General features: G+C 40.8%; 2 protein-coding genes across 4 annotated transcripts in view; one reads left to right on the forward strand and one right to left on the reverse strand.

The window, feature by feature from the left end:
- The first annotated feature begins 138 nt into the window (after nucleotides 1-138).
- On the forward strand, nucleotides 139-6,171 carry sms (spermine synthase). Its single transcript, XM_061802929.1, has 11 exons — nucleotides 139-312; nucleotides 2,060-2,180; nucleotides 2,372-2,459; nucleotides 3,004-3,068; nucleotides 3,146-3,321; nucleotides 3,398-3,552; nucleotides 4,591-4,680; nucleotides 4,908-5,022; nucleotides 5,095-5,174; nucleotides 5,562-5,677; nucleotides 5,847-6,171. The coding sequence occupies exons 1-11, from the start codon at nucleotides 267-269 to the stop codon at nucleotides 5,875-5,877; spliced, it is 1,083 nt and encodes a 360-aa protein (XP_061658913.1). The 5' UTR covers nucleotides 139-266; the 3' UTR covers nucleotides 5,878-6,171.
- The window catches only part of LOC133491605 (adhesion G-protein coupled receptor G2-like), a 29,927-nt gene continuing 9,042 nt past the window's right edge, over nucleotides 1,582-22,466 (reverse strand). Inside the window, exons 9-31 of one of the 3 annotated variants that reach the window (XM_061802925.1) lie at nucleotides 22,001-22,125; nucleotides 21,845-21,926; nucleotides 21,696-21,727; nucleotides 21,421-21,465; nucleotides 21,251-21,318; nucleotides 21,114-21,151; nucleotides 21,010-21,034; nucleotides 20,896-20,930; nucleotides 20,701-20,828; nucleotides 19,622-19,754; nucleotides 19,191-19,544; nucleotides 18,837-18,993; nucleotides 18,488-18,652; nucleotides 13,868-13,990; nucleotides 13,579-13,624; nucleotides 13,400-13,503; nucleotides 12,687-12,811; nucleotides 10,992-11,363; nucleotides 9,714-9,997; nucleotides 8,551-8,652; nucleotides 8,293-8,427; nucleotides 8,051-8,177; nucleotides 1,582-1,762 (exon numbers count right to left, since the gene is read on the reverse strand). In XM_061802925.1, coding sequence (XP_061658909.1) covers nucleotide 1,762; nucleotides 8,051-8,177; nucleotides 8,293-8,427; nucleotides 8,551-8,652; nucleotides 9,714-9,997; nucleotides 10,992-11,363; nucleotides 12,687-12,811; nucleotides 13,400-13,503; nucleotides 13,579-13,624; nucleotides 13,868-13,990; nucleotides 18,488-18,652; nucleotides 18,837-18,993; nucleotides 19,191-19,544; nucleotides 19,622-19,754; nucleotides 20,701-20,828; nucleotides 20,896-20,930; nucleotides 21,010-21,034; nucleotides 21,114-21,151; nucleotides 21,251-21,318; nucleotides 21,421-21,465; nucleotides 21,696-21,727; nucleotides 21,845-21,926; nucleotides 22,001-22,125 — 2,806 coding nt within the window. In that variant the 3' untranslated portion in view covers nucleotides 1,582-1,761. Of the gene's footprint in view, nucleotides 1,763-7,890; nucleotides 8,178-8,292; nucleotides 8,428-8,550; nucleotides 8,653-9,713; nucleotides 9,998-10,991; nucleotides 11,364-12,686; nucleotides 12,812-13,399; nucleotides 13,504-13,578; nucleotides 13,625-13,867; nucleotides 13,991-18,487; nucleotides 18,653-18,836; nucleotides 18,994-19,190; nucleotides 19,545-19,621; nucleotides 19,755-20,700; nucleotides 20,829-20,895; nucleotides 20,931-21,009; nucleotides 21,035-21,113; nucleotides 21,152-21,250; nucleotides 21,319-21,420; nucleotides 21,466-21,695; nucleotides 21,728-21,844; nucleotides 21,927-22,000; nucleotides 22,126-22,466 lie in introns of those variants that run through there. The other 2 variants (XM_061802924.1, XM_061802926.1) reach the window with 2 other exon arrangements.

Genomic DNA, 22,466 nt, shown 5'->3' on the forward strand with positions numbered 1-22,466 from the left:
CCGATACGCCGATAAGCGAGCGTCTCGCGTGACCGCCTGCGTACAAACGAAGACAAGGGCATACCTCTTTTCCTTCATTTCACAAGTCTTTACTGTGGGCGCTGTGACGCAATGTTCGGCAGCGTTCGGCCACGCTCGTCTCTCCGGTCGGACCGGCGGGAGTGCGCAGGAGAGGCAGGGCAACACAAGCGGCAGGGCCCTCCCACTTCGGCTCTGCACTTAAACGCACTCGCACGCCAAGGAATGGATAAGGGTTGCCTGCAAACATGGCACTGCGACACTATACTCTCGACTTCAACCTCTCGACGGCAGGTAAGAGGACGGCCGGCGGCTCTCGGTCCCGGTCTCCGAAGTCTACTCGTGGTTGTTGAGGGCTGCATGCTAAGCTAGCTGGCTAGTTTCCCATTCTCGTTAACCTGCGACGATGTCGCTGCCCTTCAAAATCTTCAGGCGATTTGAATGAAGCGCCGTTCACACAAAAATGCACGTGGACGCGACATATCTTTGTAACGCCCAATGTTGGACGCGAATGCACGGGAGACTGTTTTAAAAGTCACACTTTAATTTATGCGTCATTTATTGGTCAGTTTTGTTCAACGATATCAATAGAATATTTTGTCATTCTGTCATTGCGTCCGCGGTAGCGCCATCTTGCGGTCACGCGGAATACAACGCAGTGGTACCGGAAGTGTGTAAAAATAATTGTCGTACGTTACTACCTTTAAAGCGAAGCATAAATGCTCAAAAGTGTCTCACAATGTCCGCAATGGAAATTAATGTGCTTTCGATTTTTTTTTTTTATTCTTTGCATCTGCCGATTCTGAGTCACTCAGGTCATGGCAAACCACAAAGGTTGACTCAAGATAAATGGAGTTTTGTTTGTTGACTTTGTTTTTGTTGTAGCTCGTTTAATGCAAAAAAAAAAAAAAAAAAAAATACCGAGACAATTATTATTCGGCTAACCACATAAAATGTCCAACACAAACAAACAAATCAACAGTAGAGGAGCAACAAAACAAGAACATGGAATTAAAAGCAACTAAATGGACAAATCCGTTGGACGAAAACAAGATTATGTGAAGTACCATAAAGTAGATTTGTATTTAGCTTCATGCCAGTGTCACTGGATAAGCAGCAAACAAGGAAAATCATGGACAAAGATGACATACGAGATGGTGCAGTGATTAACCTACAGCTAATCAATTACTAAATTATCAACAACTATTTTAACTTTTATTCATCTTACAATTGTCAAATTAGTGGGAATCTCAGCCTGTTGGCACTAAATAAGATATTAAGATAATTGAAATGAAAGATAATTAAAATATGAATTATATGCTGCAAAGAAGCTCAATATTTTGTGGCTGGTACAATTATGCTTGATAGAAACCATTTAGGGGGAACCCCTCCTCGTACCCCTCCCAAGGACTTTAAACGTGCATGAACTCATTAAGACAAACAAACTTCCTTTTTATAAAGTATTCTCTTCCTGTGGTTTGTTGACTCCAATTGTTTTACTAGAGAAGCATAAAATTGCCACAAGCTGTTGGTCAAAAATTTATTATTATTGTGCAGGTGATATTATCACAATGTGTAAAAGTGTTTTGCATTTTTCCAAGAGATGTTGCTCGTATCATTTCATGCTTCAGAGAATCTAAATGAAGTAAAATATTAGAAATGCAGACGGTAATGGTGGTTTATGCATCTTTACCACAAAAAACCCCACTCTGTTCGGGACAGGACCGTGTTCGTGAGGCCAGCCCTGCAAATGAGAGTTAGTAATCAATCATAAGGGCAGTGCAAGGAGAGTGACCTCACAATTACAATTCAATTAAACCCTATAGGAAGATGTTGAGGGAGAAAATCTCAAGTGTTCCATAGTGCCACATGTATGTTAGTTATCAAGTAAAAATGACAACCTCTTTTTTTAATTTTATTTGATTTAGAATTGTGTATACTATGGGAGCTATTGTTCTTTATTGTATAATTGACAGGCGATACAAAGGAGAGGAGGGAGGACAGTAATTTTTCATCCCTGCTTGCTCTCTCTCGTTCCCAGTTGACTCAGCATCAACGGTCCCAGGCCTGCTGTCCATATTCCACGACCAGGAAATGACAGAGACCGTACATGACACGGATGGGTGCGGGTACCTTGCCACATTTGTTGGAAAGAACGGCAGGTCAGTATTTAACAATGAACAATAATTGTTTTATTGATTAAAACAAAGTTTAAAAACCTTGACATTAAACATTGGCACTTATTGCGGACGTGGAGCGTCCATTTAGCAAAGCTAATGACAGCTTGTGGCTTTATGGTATTATTATGATTATTATTTTTTTTTAATTTTTTTGTCACTTCCTTATTTTTCAGGTTTGTTATTCTGCGGGTACACACCCATGGGTTGCTCACCATTGACCTGCAGTGTTATGAAGGGGATAACATTGCTCAAATAGACAATGTAGGTGCTTTTAACAACAACAACACACATGCAAAAATACTACTAGCTACAAACCTACTTGCCAGTCACTCGAAAGTCAACTCAATTGTGTTCAGTTTAGAAATAATCTAATGCATCATTTGAGAACTTCAATTGAAAGATAGACTCCATTAGGAACAAAAAATAGTTTGGGGCGCTTTTGCAAGAAAGACCGGTGAACTAAAGTTATGCTCTGCTGATTTAGAGAGGAAAAAAAAAAAAATATATATATATATATATAAGTACAATTTCATTTAGATTGTTATAAAAAAAATCTGAAATTATTTATATCTTGATGTTATTTAATAATTTATCCCGAAATGGCCATTTCATAATTGAAGTCGTTCCCTCTAGCATGTAAAAACTGAAATGAAACCTGGTTTTTGGTGTTCACACTCATACATGTGCATTTTAAAAAACATTTTTCTAAAAGAATGTATATTTTACAGATTGATCAGATTCTTTTCATGAGTCATAAAAAGAGACCAGAGACCTTGTTCATGTTCTCTTACTTGTATTTGTTCAGCTTTTAAATATACTGGAGAAGAAACTGAAGGTTCTCCTAAGTGGCAAGATAACACGAATTAAGAGGTACGCCAATTGAGTCAAATTTCTTGCGTCACCTTGAGGCCGCATTCGTGATGGTTCCGTGTTACTCTCGTTGCCAGGCTGCCTCCGCTCATCCGAGGGGCCAAAGTGGACCGATACTGGCCCACCACTGACGGAAGACTGACCGAGTATGACATAGACTGCGTGTTGTACGAGGAAGACTCACAATACCAAAATATTAAAATATTGCACTCACAGCAGTTTGGGAACATGCTGGTCCTCAACGGAGATCTGAGTAAGTGTGGATAGTCCGCTGACGGGATTGAATGTTTTGCGCGAATGTAATTTTTGGATATCCACTTACCATGCAGACCTGGCCGAAAGCGACTTGCCCTACACGGAAGCCATTATGGGCAGCGGGAAGGAGGACTACGCTGGCAAGGAGGTGCTGATTTTAGGAGGAGGTGACGGGGGCATCCTTGCTCAGGCTGTCAAACTAAAGCCAAAGATGATCACCATGGTGGAGATATCCTGAACTTGAACTTGACTTTAGTGTGTCGGAAATAAATTGCAAACACTTTGGGTGAGGCATTCACTGACTCACCACAACATTAGGTCTATCTGCACTTTTCAGTAGGATCCAATACACAGGGATGAGAATGACCAATTTGGAAAAACACTGAAAATGTCTGGGTGGGATGGGGGCATGATTTTTTTTTTTTTTTTTTTTAATAAAACACACTGTTAAAAGATGACCTCTGGTTACTTCTAACAGTGTAATTAGAGGGCAATCATAATGCTTTGAAAACTTAAAATATGAGTCCAAAAGTGCACAGCACTTTGTCGGGAACGTCCAGTTTTTGTGTGCGTTTGGTTACACATGTTGATACCGTTTTCATTCCCATCTGCACGGTTACACTTTTTTCAAGCCAGGCCCATCTGAAACAGTTTTTTACCCTGTGGTTTTTATCAATTTCCCTTGCATGATCTTCATCTTTTCTCTCCAAGACTTTCGCCATACTGGCAAAAGTGCAGACTGCTCAATAACCTATGCGCACGTATGTCTATAAGTTATAACTATGCCGTAGTAAACAATGCTTCTCTATGAAATGTTAACATCAGAGTGAAAATGCTGCCGGAAATCGGAATGTTGTCGTTATCATAAACGCCAAATTTAATGCAAACCAATAGCAATGCCGTTTTCCGCTATCAGAGCTGTGACAAATTTCACGAAGAGCGTTGCAAATAGATGCTGGTGGCCGGTCTTGATCACAGGCTCGTACCCCCCCCAATTTTCTCAACGGGTGTATTTACACGTTTCACAAATATGACAATTTCAGCTGAAAAAAACTCTGAATTCCGCAAATCCATGGAAAATTCTTATCCCTGAATACAAGACACGTATACAAGTGTTAGTTGAAGTGATTAATTGTCTTCAAGTATATCCTCACATTTACAGGCAAGTATTTTTACACTAAGCATCGTTCATGTCGTCTGTTATTTTGGCACAGTTTCATATTGTTTTTGTTGTGAATGGCACTTAATCCTTGACAAGCTTCAGTACATTGATCAGAAGGTGATTGACGGGTGCAAAAAGTACATGAGGAAGACGTGTGGCAATGTGCTGGACACCCTGACAGGAGACTGTTACCAAGTGAGTATTGAAACTGTGTTGAAGCACTGTCACAAGAATGTTTTCATTTTTAATAGCTCCTCAGTCACTGTTTACATAGACACAATTGCATCTGTGAAAATTATTTCAAAACATGGTATTCAACACTATATTGTCCAAAGGATGCCACTGTCACGTGTAGTTTGGCATTTGCTCTTATCAGAATTGTCCAAATTTAGAATAAAGGTAAAGCGGGAGATCTGTTGCAGATTTTAGTGGAAGACTGTGTGCCTGTGCTCAAGAAGTACGTCCAAGAGGGAAGAATGTTCGACTACATCATTAACGATCTCACTGCCGTTCCAATATCCACAGAACCAGAAGAAGGTTTGCAAGTTTTGATAATATTGTCCCAAAATGGCTGTTCAGACAACATGAAAAAAGTGGTTATTGTTGCAGACTCAACATGGGAGTTCCTTCGTGTCATTTTGGATCTGTCGATAAAAATTCTGCATCCTAAGGGGAAATATTTCACCCAGGTGAGCATTGCTTTGCTGGAAAAAGCTCTTAAATGTTGAGCTACCATTTTAAAATTTGATCCTTAGGAGTTGTGACCAGGCAGAAAAGTGGAGCAACTGGTTAGAGCGTTCGTTTCTCAGTTCTGAGGACTGGAGTTTGAGTCCCGGCCCCGCCTGTGTGGAGTTTGCATGTTGTCTCCGTGCCTTCATAGCTTTTCTCCAGGCACTCTGGTTTCCTCCCACATTTCAAAAACATGCATTAACTGGAGACTCTAAATTGCCCCTAGGTGTGAACCTAGTTATACGTGTGTGTGTGTGTGTCATTCACTCACAGCTAACTCAGGTTGGGGGGGGGGAGTACTGTACTGTACTGTAATATTTTGTGTCTTTCGTGTTATCGGTCATCAGGGCAACAGTGCAAATCTGACAGAGGCTCTGAATCAGTATGAGGAGCAGCTGGGAAGACTTTCCTGTTCTGTGGAATTCTCCAAAAAAGTGGTTTGCGTGCCCTCCTACATGGAACTGTATCCTTCCATGAAAATCTTCAAGTATTAAGCCAATGAAGCATGTGTGAGAGAAAACTCATTAATGTAGATATCTGCAATAACTTGGTAAATTTCCCGCGAGCCATTTTATTGTAATGTGAATGCCCAACCTGTCAAATCCTGTAGCTTCCTCAACTATGTGTGTCAGCTGGGTTTTCTACACTGTGTGGAAGAAGTGACAACTCGCTCCCACCCCCCTTTTCTCTTCAGTTGTTTGAATGTGAACAGGCTTTCTTCTCTGCTGTGTAGCTCACTACGCGTGTTCAGACTGACACTGAAAAGTAATCATGGTTTTAAAGCTTCAACACACACATTGCAATTATGTTGTTAGTTTATACTGCAGTTGGATTTGATGGCCAAACACTCCTTTGTTTGCCGTCTCTGAACACATCCGTTTCAGTATTTTCTTACTTCCTCTTTACGCATTTCTCATTTTACTTTTATAGTTTGGTTTAATTTTTTTTGTTTTTTTTGCTGCAAGCCAACGAGTCCATTTTTTTTTCCCTTTTAAACCGTACATGGAAGGCCTATTAATATTAAGCATGGACTCTTCTGAATCCTCTTTGGAGTTTAAACTGTGAGCTGATACACTGACATTGTTACTGATAGAACAGTTGTTCGTTTTATTATGTTGCTTTGTCCCCTTATGGGGTTAAGCTCTCAACTGAATTACTTTTAAGCTGTTTTTTTTTTTTTTGTGATATGGATTGTCATTTTTATCTCTCCCCTTCTGCAGGTTGATTTCTTGGCATTACGCCTAGTGAGTCTGATGTCCAAAGGGGGGGGGGGGGGAGAAATCCACCACTTTAATTCCACCTCTGTCCTGTTTTCATGTCCTGTTTTATTAGGAATGTTTTTCTTCTGATATAATAAAGTGTAACACTGACCAGCTGCAACATCATTGATCACTGAGAAGACCCAATATGTATGACTCAATAGAAGCTGAATCAAACAGTCTTACTCCCCAACATCAATAATAAAAAGTTCAGTTTTCACTCAGAGACTGAGGGTTGTATGCCTCAGTGAAGTTTGTGTATTTCCACCGTTTGGATACATATTCTCTGCGTACTCTGGCAACTTCCCACATTCCCAAAACATACATACAGTATTAGGCACATTGGAGATGGATGGTTGTAGCTTGCTATGGTGTCGAGCTGGACTGCATCATACTAGAAGATGTTGGAATATTTTGGATATGTCATCTAGCTAAACAATATAACCAAAATATTTGGTTGCAGTATTGTGTTGCTAAGCACCATAATAAAGACACTGTTCACTTAATAATGGTTTTAATCAAAGAGTATTATCTTTGTATTGATCCACTTGTTACAGATCCCTTAGTGGATGTGATTCGATTACGCAGGTGGTTAGTGTTGTTCCCAATCTATGTATACCCGACGGATGTGAAAGATGGTGAATGTAACACATTGTCAAGTGACAATCTGGGACTTTATTTATTCCCTCGCTTTTTCTTGTTTTATCTTGTAACCTTTAGAAATTAAAGTGGCTTTTGCTGATGCACTCTTCTCACAGAATAAATTCCACGAGTGAAACAGAATGAAAGAAATGCTTTGTATACAGTATTCCTAACAGCACGTGAAGCTTGCCCGATATGAATACCTCAAGGATTTGAAAGTAAAAACAAGCGCCATTGCCTGTTACCTGAGATGCTATTAATTGGTAATTGAAGAACAGGAAATCAGTTGACATTTTTTTTCCTTTTTTAAAAAAAATTTATAGTCAATCTGCAATAGATCGGCAATATAGCGAGGTAAACAAAAGTCACATGATTTTATGACGTAGGTGCACGGGCTCTATAGCGGCAAGGTTCAGTCACATTTTAAAACTGGTTTATTCAAACCGTTGAAGCCAAATGAGTAAATGGCAATTAGATGAATTTGGCTCATATTGTTTTTTTTGGTGAAGGAAATTAATACATGTCACTGGCAGTAAAAGGCCATTTTAAAGACAATGCCAAGGGTAATTTTGCATTGCATTATTTTGTAAGCTTGAAACTTATTTTAAACTTTTTTTTTGAACAAATACCCTCTGTTCATGAATGAACAAAGTAGAATTTGTGATACCTCATTATTCGGCCTGCTAAGCAATCCAAGTGTTTGCTCCAAACATTCACGAGACGTCAGTTGGTTTGGTTAATACTTTTGAGGGTTTTGAGAATAAAGCAACACGCAGAGATTTGTGTATTTGTATCATACGCAAGGAACAAAGACTACATCAGGGATTCTGAAAAGCGTGACACTGGAAAATTGTATACAAAAGTAAGATGTATTAATGGAGATTTTTAAGTTGCCCATTAAAATGCTATCAAATCAAGTTATGGCCATTACTTACTAAGTATAATGTGGATGTGTGTGCGAGGGTGTCTGATGGTTTCTATGCTCGCTGTTGAGGTTGTTTAGGACGACATCCTGGCTAGGTTCTTCATCAGCGGTTATGATTCTGTCTTCTAACGGATTTCCTGGAACAAAACATCACATTTCCTCATTAGACCAAATAACCCTTGATGGACTTGGCAAGTAAATCCAGAACCATTGTGTGATTATTGGTCACTATGGCAATCATTATTAGCTGACCTATGCCGTGAGTCAGCCGCAAGTTGTGGCTGAGGAAGGACGACGAGCTGGACATGTTGTTGGACTGCGACGATGCAGATGAGGAAAGGGTTGTCGCTCTTTTCGCCATCTTCGGGGTTGCTGTGTGACTCCATTCTGCAAATAAAGCCAAACCCAGTTAGCTGAGTCATAATGAGCATCTAGTGTGCCTTCTCAGTAGTCTAAAGTTCTTTGAAAGTAACCGGGCGAACAACTTGGGAAAAGAGGAAAAAGCATCACCTGACTCCTCAGCCTTCCTCATTTTTCCAAAGCAGAGGTATGCCTGCCACTGCCTCCTCACCACATCCTTCAACGCACAGTGGAACACGAATATGAAGAAACCTACAGCAGAGTAGCGTGTAAAAAAACGTTGATGCACAATCAGCTTGTGTTTCACCCTCCCTGACACAAGCTAGTTGCGCCAATAAAGTTGTGCCTTGAGAAGAGAGACTCAACTATTTATTTGTTTTAGATCAGTCATCATTTTGCTGATTTTTTTTACTTTGACATGCATGTACAAATTTGAGATGCGAGCACTTTTTCAAAGCTGTAAAGCCATTTAATACCACTCCTAGATGGTTTATTGTTAAACGTGAAACGAAGAATTATACATGCATTTAAAACAACTACCTTTAGTCTACTAATCCGAACGCATAGCAAATGATGTTTGAACACAAATGGTGCAGCAACACAGAGATGCAATATAAGAGCATTTTTTTTATCCTATGTGAAGAGTTAAAGAACTACAGACCTTCATGAGCAGGAATTAATGCCCCGAGGTGGCAAAAGGGGGACAGCAGTCCAATGACCAATTGATGCAGAGATAAAAATTAATTATGTTGTTATTATGATGTTTAATAAAATCAAATACAAAATTTTAGAGAGCTATTTTTCTCATAAACCTGGGGTGAAAGAGCCTTCTCCAGAGCTGCCACCAACCCCTGGAACACACTCCAAAACACGTTCAAACCTCCCACCAAATCAGAAATGACTTTTAAAGTTTAAATTCTACTTTGTATTTTGCGCATGTTTTCTTTTTAAATATACATTTTTTAAAATAATTTTAACCTTGTACTGTTAAGCATCTTTGAGTGTCTACAAAAGTACTTTGTACAATGATAATAAATTAAAAACCAAGTTACAAAATGTTTTTTGGGGGTGGGTGAGGGATGCTGAAACAGGTCAGCGGCATTTCCATTAATTTCAATGGGGAAAGATGATGAGTGATATTGAGTGATTTGAGTTATGAGTGTGGTTACAAAATGAATTCAACTCAAATCTCAAGGCACTGTGCTAGATAAAAGACCAAAAATATTGTGGTTCTCCTTTAAATGGGCTTTTTTAGCGAAATGTTCATCTCATCCAAAGACCAGTCATTTTATAATTTTTACTTTGGTAAATACCTTGGAAGGCGTTACAGATGGCGAAGAGGTACATGAACGGGAGGTTGACGGGCCCCCAGGCAAAAAAGGCAAAGCCCCAGGTGAGGCCCAGCAGGATTGTAATGCCCACGACGCTGCGTACGTCCTGCCCCGTGGAGCGATGCCGCGAGTTGTGCGGGTTCTGCCGCTTGATCTTATAAAGCTGGACCAGCACCACAATGAACATGATGAAGTTGAACAGGAAGATGACGCAGAAGTAGGCCACCACCGCCACGTAGAAGGCGATGTCGTTTGTCAGCCAGCAGCTGGAGCAGATGTTTGGGGGTTTTGTTTTAATTGGTGATGCATTGTTGGATATAAGCATGTGCGTGTACAGTATTTGAATTTGAGGTTTTAACTGCGTATTTGGGGAATATTTGAATTATTGGTAGTTGTTATCCATCAAATGTTCACAGTTTTTAAGGGAAAAAATATCAATACAATATTAAGGTATACTTTTAATTGCTGTATGATTTCTTTTTTTGTTTTGGTGGCCGAAATAAAGTTTTATGATTTGCAACATGTTTTCTGAAGATGGTAATTAGATTTATTGAATATATAGGATTTGTCTTCTATTGTTTGATTTGCCTTTTCTGTGAAAACTAACACAAATGCATCTTAGCACCTTCAAAGTTCTTCTTTGTCGCTCAAGCTGTTTTTACTGTTAATGCCACTGGAGAGAGTCTACTTATGTTGTTTTGAATTGTTGCAATACACCAGAGAGCTCTATACCATTTTGCATTTGCACAACATCTATTCATCCATCCATCCAGTTCCTGAGCCGCTTATCCTCACAGGGGTAGCGGGAGTGCTGGAGCCAATCCCAGCTGTCATTGGGCTGGAGAAGGGATATACCCTGAACTGCTTTCCAGCCAATCGCAGGGCACATGGAGACAGACTACAGTCGCACTCGCAATCACACCTAAGGGGCAATTTAGAGTCTCCAATTAATGCATGTTTTGCGGGATCTGGAAGGAAACCGGAAAGCCAGGAGAAAAGCCCCGCAGGCACCGGGAGAACATGCAAACTCCACATAGGCGGGGCTGGGATTTAAACCCCGGTCTTCAGAACTGTGAGGCTAACGCTCTCCAGCTGCGGCACCGAATTTTCACAATAGCAGCAGCAAAATAAATGTTATTTTTGAGGTATGAATGAGTATGTAGGAATTTGTGAAAAGTGTCAGAATTGGCACCTCTTTACTGTTATTGATCAAATTGTATAAAAATGACCCATATTCCAGTACACGGGTAAAAGACTCACAAGTCATCAGTCGTGTCGTCGGAAAACCTCCCGTAGGACACCAGGCCGTAGTTGTCTTTGTCGACGGCTATGACGATGACGACCACGATCATGGGGACGCCCCAGCCCGCCAGCGAGAACCTCAGCAAATAGTACGGGACGTACAAGTTGAACACCTTGACGAGGCCCAGGTACATGTGCAGCGCCTCCAGTCCCATCCAGGTGAAGGCGGCCAGCAGGAAATAGTGGAGGAACCAGCCGGTGGAAATGCACAAGCCCACGGCATTCGGGTAAAGAGCCAACCAAGCATCCACCAAGAAGACCAGGTTGAGCAGCAGGAGAGCCACGCACAGCTGGATCAGGATTTTGGATGGAATGTCCTTGCGCAGTTTGCTGCAATTGTTTCAGAAAATACAAAATATGAATAGCATGCATAGGGTTGAACCACGGAGTTGACGAGTCGCTGAGCACAACAAGATTTTCTTGTTCTTCTTTTACTACTCGGGAGAAAGCTAGTGTCTACCAGTATTTTGTTTAATAGATGGGAGAAACTGAACATTTAGGAAAAGTAAATTAAAAAAAGAAATAATATATTGACAACAGTCCTCATTGTCCTAATACAAAACTAAGGGACAGGACAAAGCTTACAGTATTTCAATGGCATCATGCAGAGACCAGTAGATCACTCACATGGTGCATGCCGTCCATCCATTTTTTCTTAGCCGCTTATCCTCACAAGGGAGTGCTGGAGCCTATCCCAACTGTCATCGGGCAGGAGGCAGGGTACACCCCGAACTGGTTGCCAGCCAATCGCTGGCCACATGGAGACAGACAACAGTCGCACTCACAATCACACCTAAGGGGCAATTTAGAGTGTCCAATGAATGTTGCATGTTTTTGGGATGTGGGAGGAAACCGGAGTACCCAGAAAAAAGCCATGCAAGCACAGGGAGAACATGCAAACTCCAAACAGGTGGGGCCAGGACTCGAATTACGGTCCTCAGAACTGAGAGGCCAACGCTCTGCTCTACAGCTGTGTCACCATGCCACCCCATGTCATATTGTTTTACTTAATTTTCCCATATAAAAATATACCAAGCTTTCAGAAAGCTGACTATCAGAGTCAGTGTTTGAAATGTTGCTTGCTTTTGGAAGCTTTTGTGCCTTGCACAACACTTGGGAGAGTGTTAAAAAAAAAAAAATTCATTGGTGGAAACAGGCGCCACCATTTTGGAGTACAAATAATCACAACAACAACAAAATACTGGAGGAATTGGCTTCCTCCCCAGTAAAACAAAATCAAACCAACATTTATTATTAATTTCTGTATATATTCATTTTATTATTTTTAAAGACAGGACTGGGCTTCCATTCCTGACCAACCATCCAGAGAATGGAAATATTAAATGTTGTTATTTTTACCTATCAACTGGCACTTTGACTGATACAAATATGTAACTTGACCACTAAAAGTAACAATTCTATTGTTAAAATAGTTTAAATTACATGGGCCGGCACAACTGTTCTGAAGGCCCTGCAGGGCAGATTAGACATGGCAGCACATAAAGGCTGAAATCTGTTTGGATGGGAAAAAAATACAACTGTTGACAATCAATTAATAAAATTTCATGGAACAAAATTTGTTATTAGAAATTATGTTCTAATTGTAGATCACCAAATGGCCCGCTGTTTTGTGCTGTGACACCCAGTACTCACCCAAAGGCCAAATATGTGAGGAGTGTCAAAGCCAGGAAAATGGCAGAAATGCCACAGCCGATATATGTGATGAAGGTCAAAATGGTGGCTTGCACTCGACTGGTTAGAGGCTCCCTGGCGAGGTCCTGGACGAGGAGACAACGTTATACGCTCTCGGGACGCAACCAAAAAAAAAAAAAAAAAAAAAAAAAATTTCATATATATATATATATATATATATATATGATCCAATTAATTTGAACCAAAAAATGGCAGTAATTAAAATAATAAAACAATACAAATGTTTTCAAATTGATTTAATCAACTTTGATGAGTTAAAAAAGGTTTCCATGTATCATGAGGCCTATCGTGAGTTGTATGAGGTCCATTTTGAAAAACTGTAGGATTGCATTAACATTGAGTTGTGCTCATACAAGTGTTCCAAAGTAACCTCGTTATATGCACACAGTGGTTATTTCTGCTATGTGCATATTGTGCAGCATTTCTGGGAGGCTGGCAAAGTGCCCCCCCCACCTTCATCCCCCAAATGCTATGTAAACTGTTTTTTTTTTTTTCTTTCATTACTGTCAAAGAACTCTCCAGTTGGGGGAGGCATAATTTCTCGAAAATCAAAGATTGCAAGTAAAGATGTTCTGCCGTTTTTGGGGGTTCAAATGAAGTGAGAGCATTACATTGTTCAAGTCAAGAGCACTAAGAGGAGAACAAAAACTTACCAGAAGGATAGAGAAGCTAGTCAAATGATTGCAACCACAAACTGTCACGTTGTCTGTGCTGTTTTGAACATAACAGCCGTTTGTGTTCCAGCCGCCTAATCTGTCTGCCAGTGGAAGAAGAATTCCATATAAACACTGAATTCTATATATACTAGTGGATGTCACAAAGCAGAACTCACCATTTAATGTGAAGTCCCAGAAGACACATGTCGCCACATAATTAGCCTGTAGTTTAGCAAAAGCACAACATGAACTTAAGTGAGTTCCAGTAAGAGCTATAGTTATGAGAATAATAAATGCAAGTTGTCTGGGTTCATCATATGGCTTTGATTTATAAAGCTATGCTATCAATTTTGGAGCAGCTTCGCATGGTTTCCAGTTGTGCTGCCCCAAGCGAGTGAATGTAGAAATTCTATAGCTGCTACAAAAGGGACATGTCTTTCAAAAAAAAAAAAAAAAAACACTTACAGGAACTGGTTCCAGGTTCCTGAGTCGAATCAGGACTTCATCCTTGAGTCCTGTGACTGTCAAATTTGCCAAACTTGCTCCAAGGATCCCACTGTTAAGTCGACGTGTTCCTAAGGATCTGTCCTGCATGGACAATTCAAGGACACACGAGGTCAAAACACCTCTACTTTTTCATGAATGCCTTAACAGAAAGCAAATCAGCATAAATAACCCAGTATTCATATTGATTAAATTCTTCGTACTATGTCCCCATCAATTTAAAACGGAATGAAATACTCATGAAATCTTTCATTCTATCCAGTTTTACAGTTACCGAAAACATCCTCATCAAATTGTATATTCATCGCCTCTCAATTACTCACAGAAGCAGTTTGTTTTGCGTCTGTAATACACAGGAACAGATGTTCAATAGATGTGTCTCAATAAAATGGAAAATTGTACAAAACTTGTTCATTTCAGTAGTTCACTGATTCTTAAAGTGTGGCAGGAACTCCACTTGGGGTACATGAAACACTGAATTAAATGTTCAAACTGTGCAAAGTTACAGTGGCTTCAACTTTTTGGGGAAACTCCACTAAAGTCAATTTGTCAGGTACAGTTCAGTCATCTATTACTGAATAAGTACAATACATTTGTATTCAATTCAATCTGTTTGGTTTCAATACACTTTTTTGCAAAGGTACATCTTTCAATTAAGATATACTGATTGTAAAGGTTTTTCATTGCAATATTAATGTTCAATTTGTACATAATGATTCAATGGCCTACAATAATATTAAACATACTTTTCAGGAATAACATTTCTGCCTTGTTTTTGATACACATTTGTGCTACTACTTTTAGGTTGTACGTACTGGGTATAAAATAATGCAGCCCTATGGGGGCACAAACCAGTGCAATCTGTAGGCCGGTCCCAAGCCCGGATAAATGCAGAGGGTTGCGTCAGGAAGGGCATCCGGCGTAAAAACTGTGCCAAACAAATATGAGCGTTCATCTAAAGAATCCCATACCGGATCGGTCGTGGCCCGGGTTAACAACGCCCGCCCCCGGCACTGCTAACCTGCAGGGCGTCAGTGGAAATTCAGCTACTGTGGGTCGAAGACAAAGAAGAGGAGGAAACCGGATCCAGCGTCAGAAGAAAAAAAGGAATGCACAGAGCCTACAACTGAGTGTAGGGACTTTGAATGTTGGGACTATGACAGGAAAAGCTCAGGAGTTGGTTGACATGATGATTAGGAGAAAGGTTGATATTCTGTGCATCCAAGAGAGCAGGTGGAAAGGTAGTAAGGCTAGAAGTTTGGGAGCAGGGTTTAAATTATTCTACCACGGAGTAGATGGGAAGAGAAATGGAGTAGGGGTTATTTTAAAGGAAGAGCTGGCTAAGAATGTCTTGGAGGTGAAAAGAGTATCAGATCGAGTGATGAGACTAAAATTTGAAATTGAGGGTGTTATGTATAATGTGGTTAGCGGCTATGCACCACAGGTAGGATGTGACCTAGAGTTGAAAGAGAAATTCTGGAAGGAACTAGATGAAGTAGTTCTGAGCATCCCAGACAGCGAGAGAGTTGTGATTGGTGCAGATTGTAATGGACATATTGGTAAAGGAAACAGGGGCGATGAAGAAGTGATGGGTAAGTACGGCATCCAGGAAAGGAACTTTGAAGGGCAGATGGTGGTGGACTTTGCAAAAAGGATGGAGATGGCTGTAGTGAACACTTATTTCCAAAAGAGGGAGGAACATATAGTGACCTACAAGAGCGGCGGTAGAACCACGCAGGTAGATTATATTTTGTGCAGACGATGTAATCTGAAGGAGGTTACTGACTGTAAAGTAGTGGTAGGGGAGAGTGTAGCTCGACAGCATAGGATGGTAGTATGTAGGATGATTCTGGTGGTGGGTAGGAAGATTAAGAAGACAAAGGTAGAGCAGAGAACCATGTGGTGGAAGCTGAGAAAGGAAGAATGTTGTGCGGCCTTCCGGAAAGAGGTGAGACAGGCTCTCGATGGACAACCGAAGCTCCTGGAAGACTGGACGACGACAGCCAAGATGATCAGAGAGACAGGCAGGAGAGTACTTGGTGTGTCATCTGGTAGGAAAGGGGAGAAGGAGACTTGGTGGTGGAACCCCAAAATACAGGGAGTCATACAAGGAAAGAGATTAACGAAGAAGAAGTGGGATACTGAGAGGACTGAGGAGAGGCGAAAGGAGTACATCGAGATGCGACGTAGGGCAAAGGTAGAGGTGGCAAAGGCTAAACAAGAGGCATATGAAGACATGTACACCAGGTTGGACACGAAAGAAGGAGAAAAGGATCTCTACAGGTTGGCCAGACAGAGGGATAGAGATGGGAAGGATGTGCAGCAGGTTAGGCTGATTAAGGATAGAGATGGAAATGTGTTGACTGGTGCCGGTAGTGTGCTAAATAGATGGAAAGAATACTTTGAGAAGTTGATGAATGAAGAAAATGAGAGAGAAGGAAGAGTTGAAGAGGCAAGAGTGAAGGACCAGGAAGTGGAAATGATTACTAAGGGGGAAGTCAGAAAGGCACTACAAAGGATGAAAACTGGAAAGGCAGTTGGTCCTGATGACATACCGGTAGAGGTATGGAAGCAATTTGGAGAGATGGCTGTGGAGTTTTTGACCAACTTATTCAACAGAATACTAGCGGGCGAAAAGATGCCTGAAGAATGGAGGAAAAGTGTTCTAGTTCCCATTTTTAAGAACAAAGGGGATGTTCAGAGCTGTGGGAACTATAGAGGAATAAAGTTGATGAGCCACACAATGAAGTTATGGGAAAGAGTAGTGGAGGCTAGACTCAGGTCAGAAGTAAGTATCTGCGAGCAACAGTATGGTTTCATGCCTAGAAAGAGTACCACAGATGCATTATTTGCCTTGAGGATGCTCGTGGAAAAGTACAGAGAAGGTCAGAAGGAGCTACATTGTGTCTTTGTGGATCTAGAGAAAGCCTATGACAGAGTACCAAGAGAGGAACTGTGGTACTGCATGCGTAAGTCTGGTGTGGCAGAGAAGTATGTTAAAATAGTACAGGACATGTATGATGGCAGCAGAACAATGGTGAGGTGTGCCTTAGGTGTGACAGAGGAATTTAAGGTGGAGGTGGGACTGCATCAGGGATCAGCTCTGAGCCCCTTCCTGTTTGCAGTGGTAATGGATAGGCTGACAGATGAGGTTAGACTGGAATCCCCTTGGACCATGATGTTCGCAGATGATATTGTCATATGCAGTGAAAGCAGGGAGCATGCAGAGGAACAATTGGAAAGATGGAGACATGCACTGGAAAGGAGAGGAATGAAGATTAGCCGAAGTAAAACAGAATATATGTGCGTGAATGAGAAAAGTAGAGGGGGAAGAGTGAGGCTACAGGGAGAAGAGATAGCGAGGGTGGATGACTTCAAATACTTGGGGTCAACAATACAGAGCAATGGAGAGTGTGGTCAGGAAGTGAAGAAACGGGTCCAAGCAGGTTGGAACAGCTGGCGAAAGGTGTCTGGTGTGTTATGTGACAGAAGAGTGTCTGCTAGGATGAAGGGCAAAGTTTACAAAACAGTGGTGAGGCCGGCCATGATGTACGGATTAGAGACGGTGGCACTGAAGAAACAACAGGAAGCTGAACTGGAGGTGGCAGAAATGAAGATGTTGAGGTTCTCGCTCGGAGTGACCAGGTCGGATAGGATTAGAAATGAGCTCATTAGAGGGACAGCCAAAGTTGGATGTTTTGCTGACAAGGTTCGAGAGAGCAGACTTCGATGGTTTGGACATGTTCAGAGGCGAGAGAGTGAGTATATTGGTAGAAGGATGCTGAGGATGGAGCTGCCAGGCAAAAGAGCGAGAGGAAGACCAAAAAGAAGGTTTATGGATGAGGTGAGGGAAGACATGAGGGCAGTTTGGGTTAGAGAGGAAGATGCAGGAGATAGGCTAAGATGGCAAAAGATGACACGCTGTGGCGACCCCTAACGGGACAAGCCGAAAGGAAAAGAAGAAGAAGTAGTACTGGGTATAAAATGTATGAGAACCACCGCGGCTGTTCAATTCACAAAGTGAAATGAAATCTATTATTCATCCATCCAGCCATTTTCTGAGCTGCTTATCCTCACGAGGGTCGCGAGAGTGCCAGTGCCTCTCACCGCTGTCAATGGGCAGGAGGCGGGGTACACCCTGAACTGGTTGCCAGCCAATCGCAGGGCACATTGAGACAAACAGCCACACTCACAATCACACCTAGGGACAATTTAGAGTGTCCAATTATTGTTGCATGTTTTTGGGATGCGGCAGGAAACAGGAGTGCCCGGAGAAAACCCACGCAGGCACGGCAAAAACATGCAAACTCCTCACAATGCGGGTCGGGATTGAACCTGGGACCTCAGAATTGTGAGGCCAACACTTTCCAGCTGATCCATCGCCCTCAATCCCCAATTCCTTTCTTAAAACAATTTGTGTTGTTTCTTGCTTTTTAGCCAATTTCTTGAGAAAATGAATTTTGGGTTTTCTTTGGCTAGAAGCTATAATCATCATGAAAAATGCCACTGTGTCTACTTTACACAAAATTCCAGTTTTGTTGAATTGCACCTGTACACGGTACTTTCTGAGTGTGTCCGAACCTGAAATAAAGTGCTCTTCTGATAAAAATTGAAATGGACTCTGGAGGCCATCTGCTGCTCCTCGGAGGTGAGGTTTTGGGTGAGGGATGTGGGCAGCGTGATAGAGCCCTGTGGGATGGAGTTGTCGTTCCTCACATTCCTTCGGAACCTGGGATCACCTCGGACCTTACAATGCACACAAGGAAATTTAACTCAGTGAATACGGAGTAAAAAATTGGGTTTCTTCTTCACAAAAACATGCAAGTAAAAAAAAAAACAAAACAAGTCACCAGTTCAGTCATCACTCACAATGTGGTCACGTTTTTGCATCCTATAGTTGAAAACTGGTCTTAAAGCTCCAGTGTTATACCTGTGCATTGCTGGGGTCTGAGATGGTGAAGAGGACTTGTTGAAAATCACGACCATCCACCGCTCTGACAGACAGAGCCAAAGCTGGTGATAAGAGTGTCTCTGCTTCTTCTTCAAGGATCATTTTAAGGCCTACTGTATCAACAATCCTTATAATTCTGATGGAAAAAAACCAATAACATTGATTTATATTTGGGATGACAGAATACAGGTTCAACAAATATGCCTATGGTATGACAAATGTTATTTGATTTGCCCAAATGTGTATTTAGTCTTTTTGAAAATTTTGTTTTTAAATTATTAAATTACTGTGAAAGAGCTCAAAGTGTTTGGATCTATAAAGTATGAGAGTAACCTGCTGGAGGAGCTGGCCAGCGTCTCGGCGGAAGCGTCCAGCAGGTTGCTGACGATATGAATGCTTGTGTTGGCCAGAGCCAGGCTGATATTGGGGCCCGACAGCAGATCCTCCAACTGAGACACAAGCTCATCCACCTGACTGGAGTTTAATCTTGACACATTGGCTGTCAGCTCAAGAAGAGCATTGGCTCGGACCTCTGTGTCGTCAGGCGAGGCTGCGGTGATGTCCGGGGACGTCGTATTGCTGGCACCACTGTTCAGTTGTAGGGTTGTCACAGTTGGACTGGCCGTGGGTGAAATTGCTGGCACACACTGTTCCTTTAATTGAACCACTACATTTTCCCCTGTTTGACTTAGAGCAAGAAACGGACACTTTAATATTAGTGAATATTTGACATCCCTGCGAAACTCAATTGACCAGGTACAGACCAGGTTTGGGTGGAGAGTAAAGGTGGAGAGGATTCCTGTGCCGTGCAAAACTCTCCATGTTCGAGGTTTGTGTGACTCCATGTGAACTGAGAGTCTAGCAAATTGGTACTGACATTTGGATGATGACAGATAGCTGTGAAAAATCAAAGTAGGAAAGACAGGTTAACATAAAGCTAAATCCATGAGCCTGTATTCAGAACTATTACAGAACCCTACAACAAAAATGTAATGCCAAGCATGACAGAGCACATTTAACTGGATTTCAGCGAGCATCGGCACTTACAATAAACAGGAAGCATTTAGGGATGGGAAATATATAAATAGGAGTATGTATGAGCCATGGCAATTTTTGAAAGCTTGTTAAATTATAAATGGTTTATTGTTTTTATGTATCAACAGTAGCTAATTAGTTAATGAATGAACAATTTTAAACTGTTACTTTAAAACTGTGCCTCTACCTCGAAACTAAAGTGGTTAGTGACAGTTTGAATCGTTTTGGTTAAGTTTCAGAATATAAGTAGAGTACATTACAATATATTACAGAACCTCTGTATTTAGGCTTCATTTAACACTTTTTAAATTGTTGCATTTTAGTGTGAGTAAAAAAACCCTTACAAACTGCTGTGTCAGCACCTTTGTGACATCATTGCCATAATGTAACCTCTCGAATTGAATCAACGTTACATACTGTATTTCAAATCAAGGTCAAATATACTTGTTCTTTATTTGCTAAGATATGTCTTCTAACTAGACACATTTTGTGTGGAAGCATTTTACTCGCGTCCAATATTTTTCCTGTTTGAAGATCAATTGTTGTCATTTTTAAACCGGTTAGAAGAAAGTTGGAGGTACTAGTTGAAAGACATATGTTAATTCTAGGCTTGGTATAACTGCACGATTTAATAAATTGTGGAAAGACAAATGTTCCTGTTCTATTGGAAGCTAATTTATCCTAAATAAATTAATTTAGTCCTCATTTAATTACTTTACTTTCTTCTTTTAAAGTCCAGGTTTTGCAGCGCATTTAGAGAAAAAAAGTAAACCAATATTGATATTGTTTACGTAGTTCCACTGCACACCTGCTCTGGTGATCCACCCATCAAACGTTATGTTCTCCTCTGACCGAAACACGCTCGTTACGGCTGCGGAGACGTTACAGATGGGAATTGCTTCACCCAACTGTAAAATCACTCTGCACAACTGAGGGCTAGAAGAATCAAAAGTCAGCAATCGGGCTTTTTGCAGAAGTCACGTGATGATTTTAGGAGACTCACATCGCTCCGGCTTGACCACAGTTTGCGGTGGCATTCTGAGGGGGAACAACCACTCGGTTTAACATCAAAATAGTTAATCAAGTCGAGGCTTGATGTAATTTGCTGGTTGTTTACCTTGTATTTAGAAGCACAGGAGACACTGCAAAGAAAAACAAAATAAAAAGGATGATACTCAAATTGGACAAAAACAGCACTTTTTGTACATTTGTGTAAATTACTTAGTTGTTGGAGAGCAGCTCTGGTTCAGCTGAGAAATCTGTTGGCGTCAAAGTTTAATCAACTACAGTAGTTACAAGTACTTACAAAAGGACTATACTGCATGTAAACACACGTACACACTTTGTTGTGAGCTTACCAGTGACAGCGGGTAAGTGTGGTTCATCTTAGGGTCTTGTAACGAAATTTCAAAAGTGTAATATGCGTCTGAGAATTTCACAAACAGAGCTGGGTTGGAAACTAAGAAACAAAAAAACCTCCAGGACTGTATATTCATCTGGTAGTTAGCTGATAACAATTAAAACATACCAGTCCCATTGCAGTAAGCACTGCAGCTGCAGTTTTTATTTCCACCTGTAAAGATCAAAGTTTATTCTTTTCAAAGTCCCAACTAAATAACACCTTAGCTAACATTTATTTTTTGAAAGTGCACCAGGCTTGAATTTAGGATATTAAACATACATCACCATTGATATGCTGTGTGTTTAATTTACAGTGCAGACTTCCAATAAAAATTTATTTCAAAAGTGGACTGTCAAATCATAACATAATTATATGACGATTAGGGACGTGTCAACGCTCACCTGCACCACATGGAGGCGCTCCAAATGCTTTACTGTCAAATGAAATTGACAAAACTTTGATTTTTTTGTCTGGGACCAAAAATGGGTTGTACTCTTACAAATGATGAAAGTAAATAAGTGAAAACCCCACCACTAAAAAACAAACTTACCATTTTGAATTGGTTGAATTTTCTGTATAAATACAGATGTTTTCCTCCAAATGATCACTGCTGCATTTATTGTTTAGAGGATCTATTTATGAAAAAAAAATGTTTCAAACAACAAAAAAAGTTTGCAATTTTATTTCAAGACTACATAGCACTCACTCAAACGATTGGCACTTTTCCCTTGGGTATGCATGTCAGAGGAATTTTGATTGCAGAGTGTTTGCAGGATACAACAAGGCGCCACACTCTCCCTCAGCGCCAAGATCACCAAGCAGTCGGTCGTTCTGATCAAGAAGAAAACATTTGTCTTCTTTTAACCTCACTGGACACTTCATGAGGAACACAGAAATCCACCCAATACACGACATGTATCATTGTAAGGGAAGAACTTTTTTTTCACATCGCTTTTATATTGGATATCAGCGGATTGTCCAGGTGTTCCTATGGTCATGACAGGTAGATTAAAAATAGGTAAACCTGAGTGCTTCCTCCTAAAACTATTAATTTATTTGGGTTCAATAAAATTTCTTACTTACTACACTCATTAGAATATGCCAAGCGGAAAATCATCATCAAATCAAGTCTCGTATGTTTTTTTGTTTACACCACACAGAGAACAAAACTT

This window comes from Syngnathoides biaculeatus, chromosome 18 (assembly GCF_019802595.1).
Source record: "Syngnathoides biaculeatus isolate LvHL_M chromosome 18, ASM1980259v1, whole genome shotgun sequence".
Lineage (NCBI taxonomy): Eukaryota > Metazoa > Chordata > Actinopteri > Syngnathiformes > Syngnathidae > Syngnathoides > Syngnathoides biaculeatus.

What these genes read in the sequence shown, in the direction of transcription:
- sms (XM_061802929.1), top strand. Translation starts at nt 267, where the DNA reads ATGGCACTGCGACACTATACTCTCGACTTCAACCTCTCGACGGCAG. An exon ending in GGTCCTCAACGGAGATCTGA is followed by an intron (nt 3,322 to 3,397) that starts GTAAGTGTGGAT and finishes CTTACCATGCAG; the next exon opens with ACCTGGCCGAAAGCGACTTG. An exon ending in TGACAGGAGACTGTTACCAA is followed by an intron (nt 4,681 to 4,907) that starts GTGAGTATTGAA and finishes GATCTGTTGCAG; the next exon opens with ATTTTAGTGGAAGACTGTGT.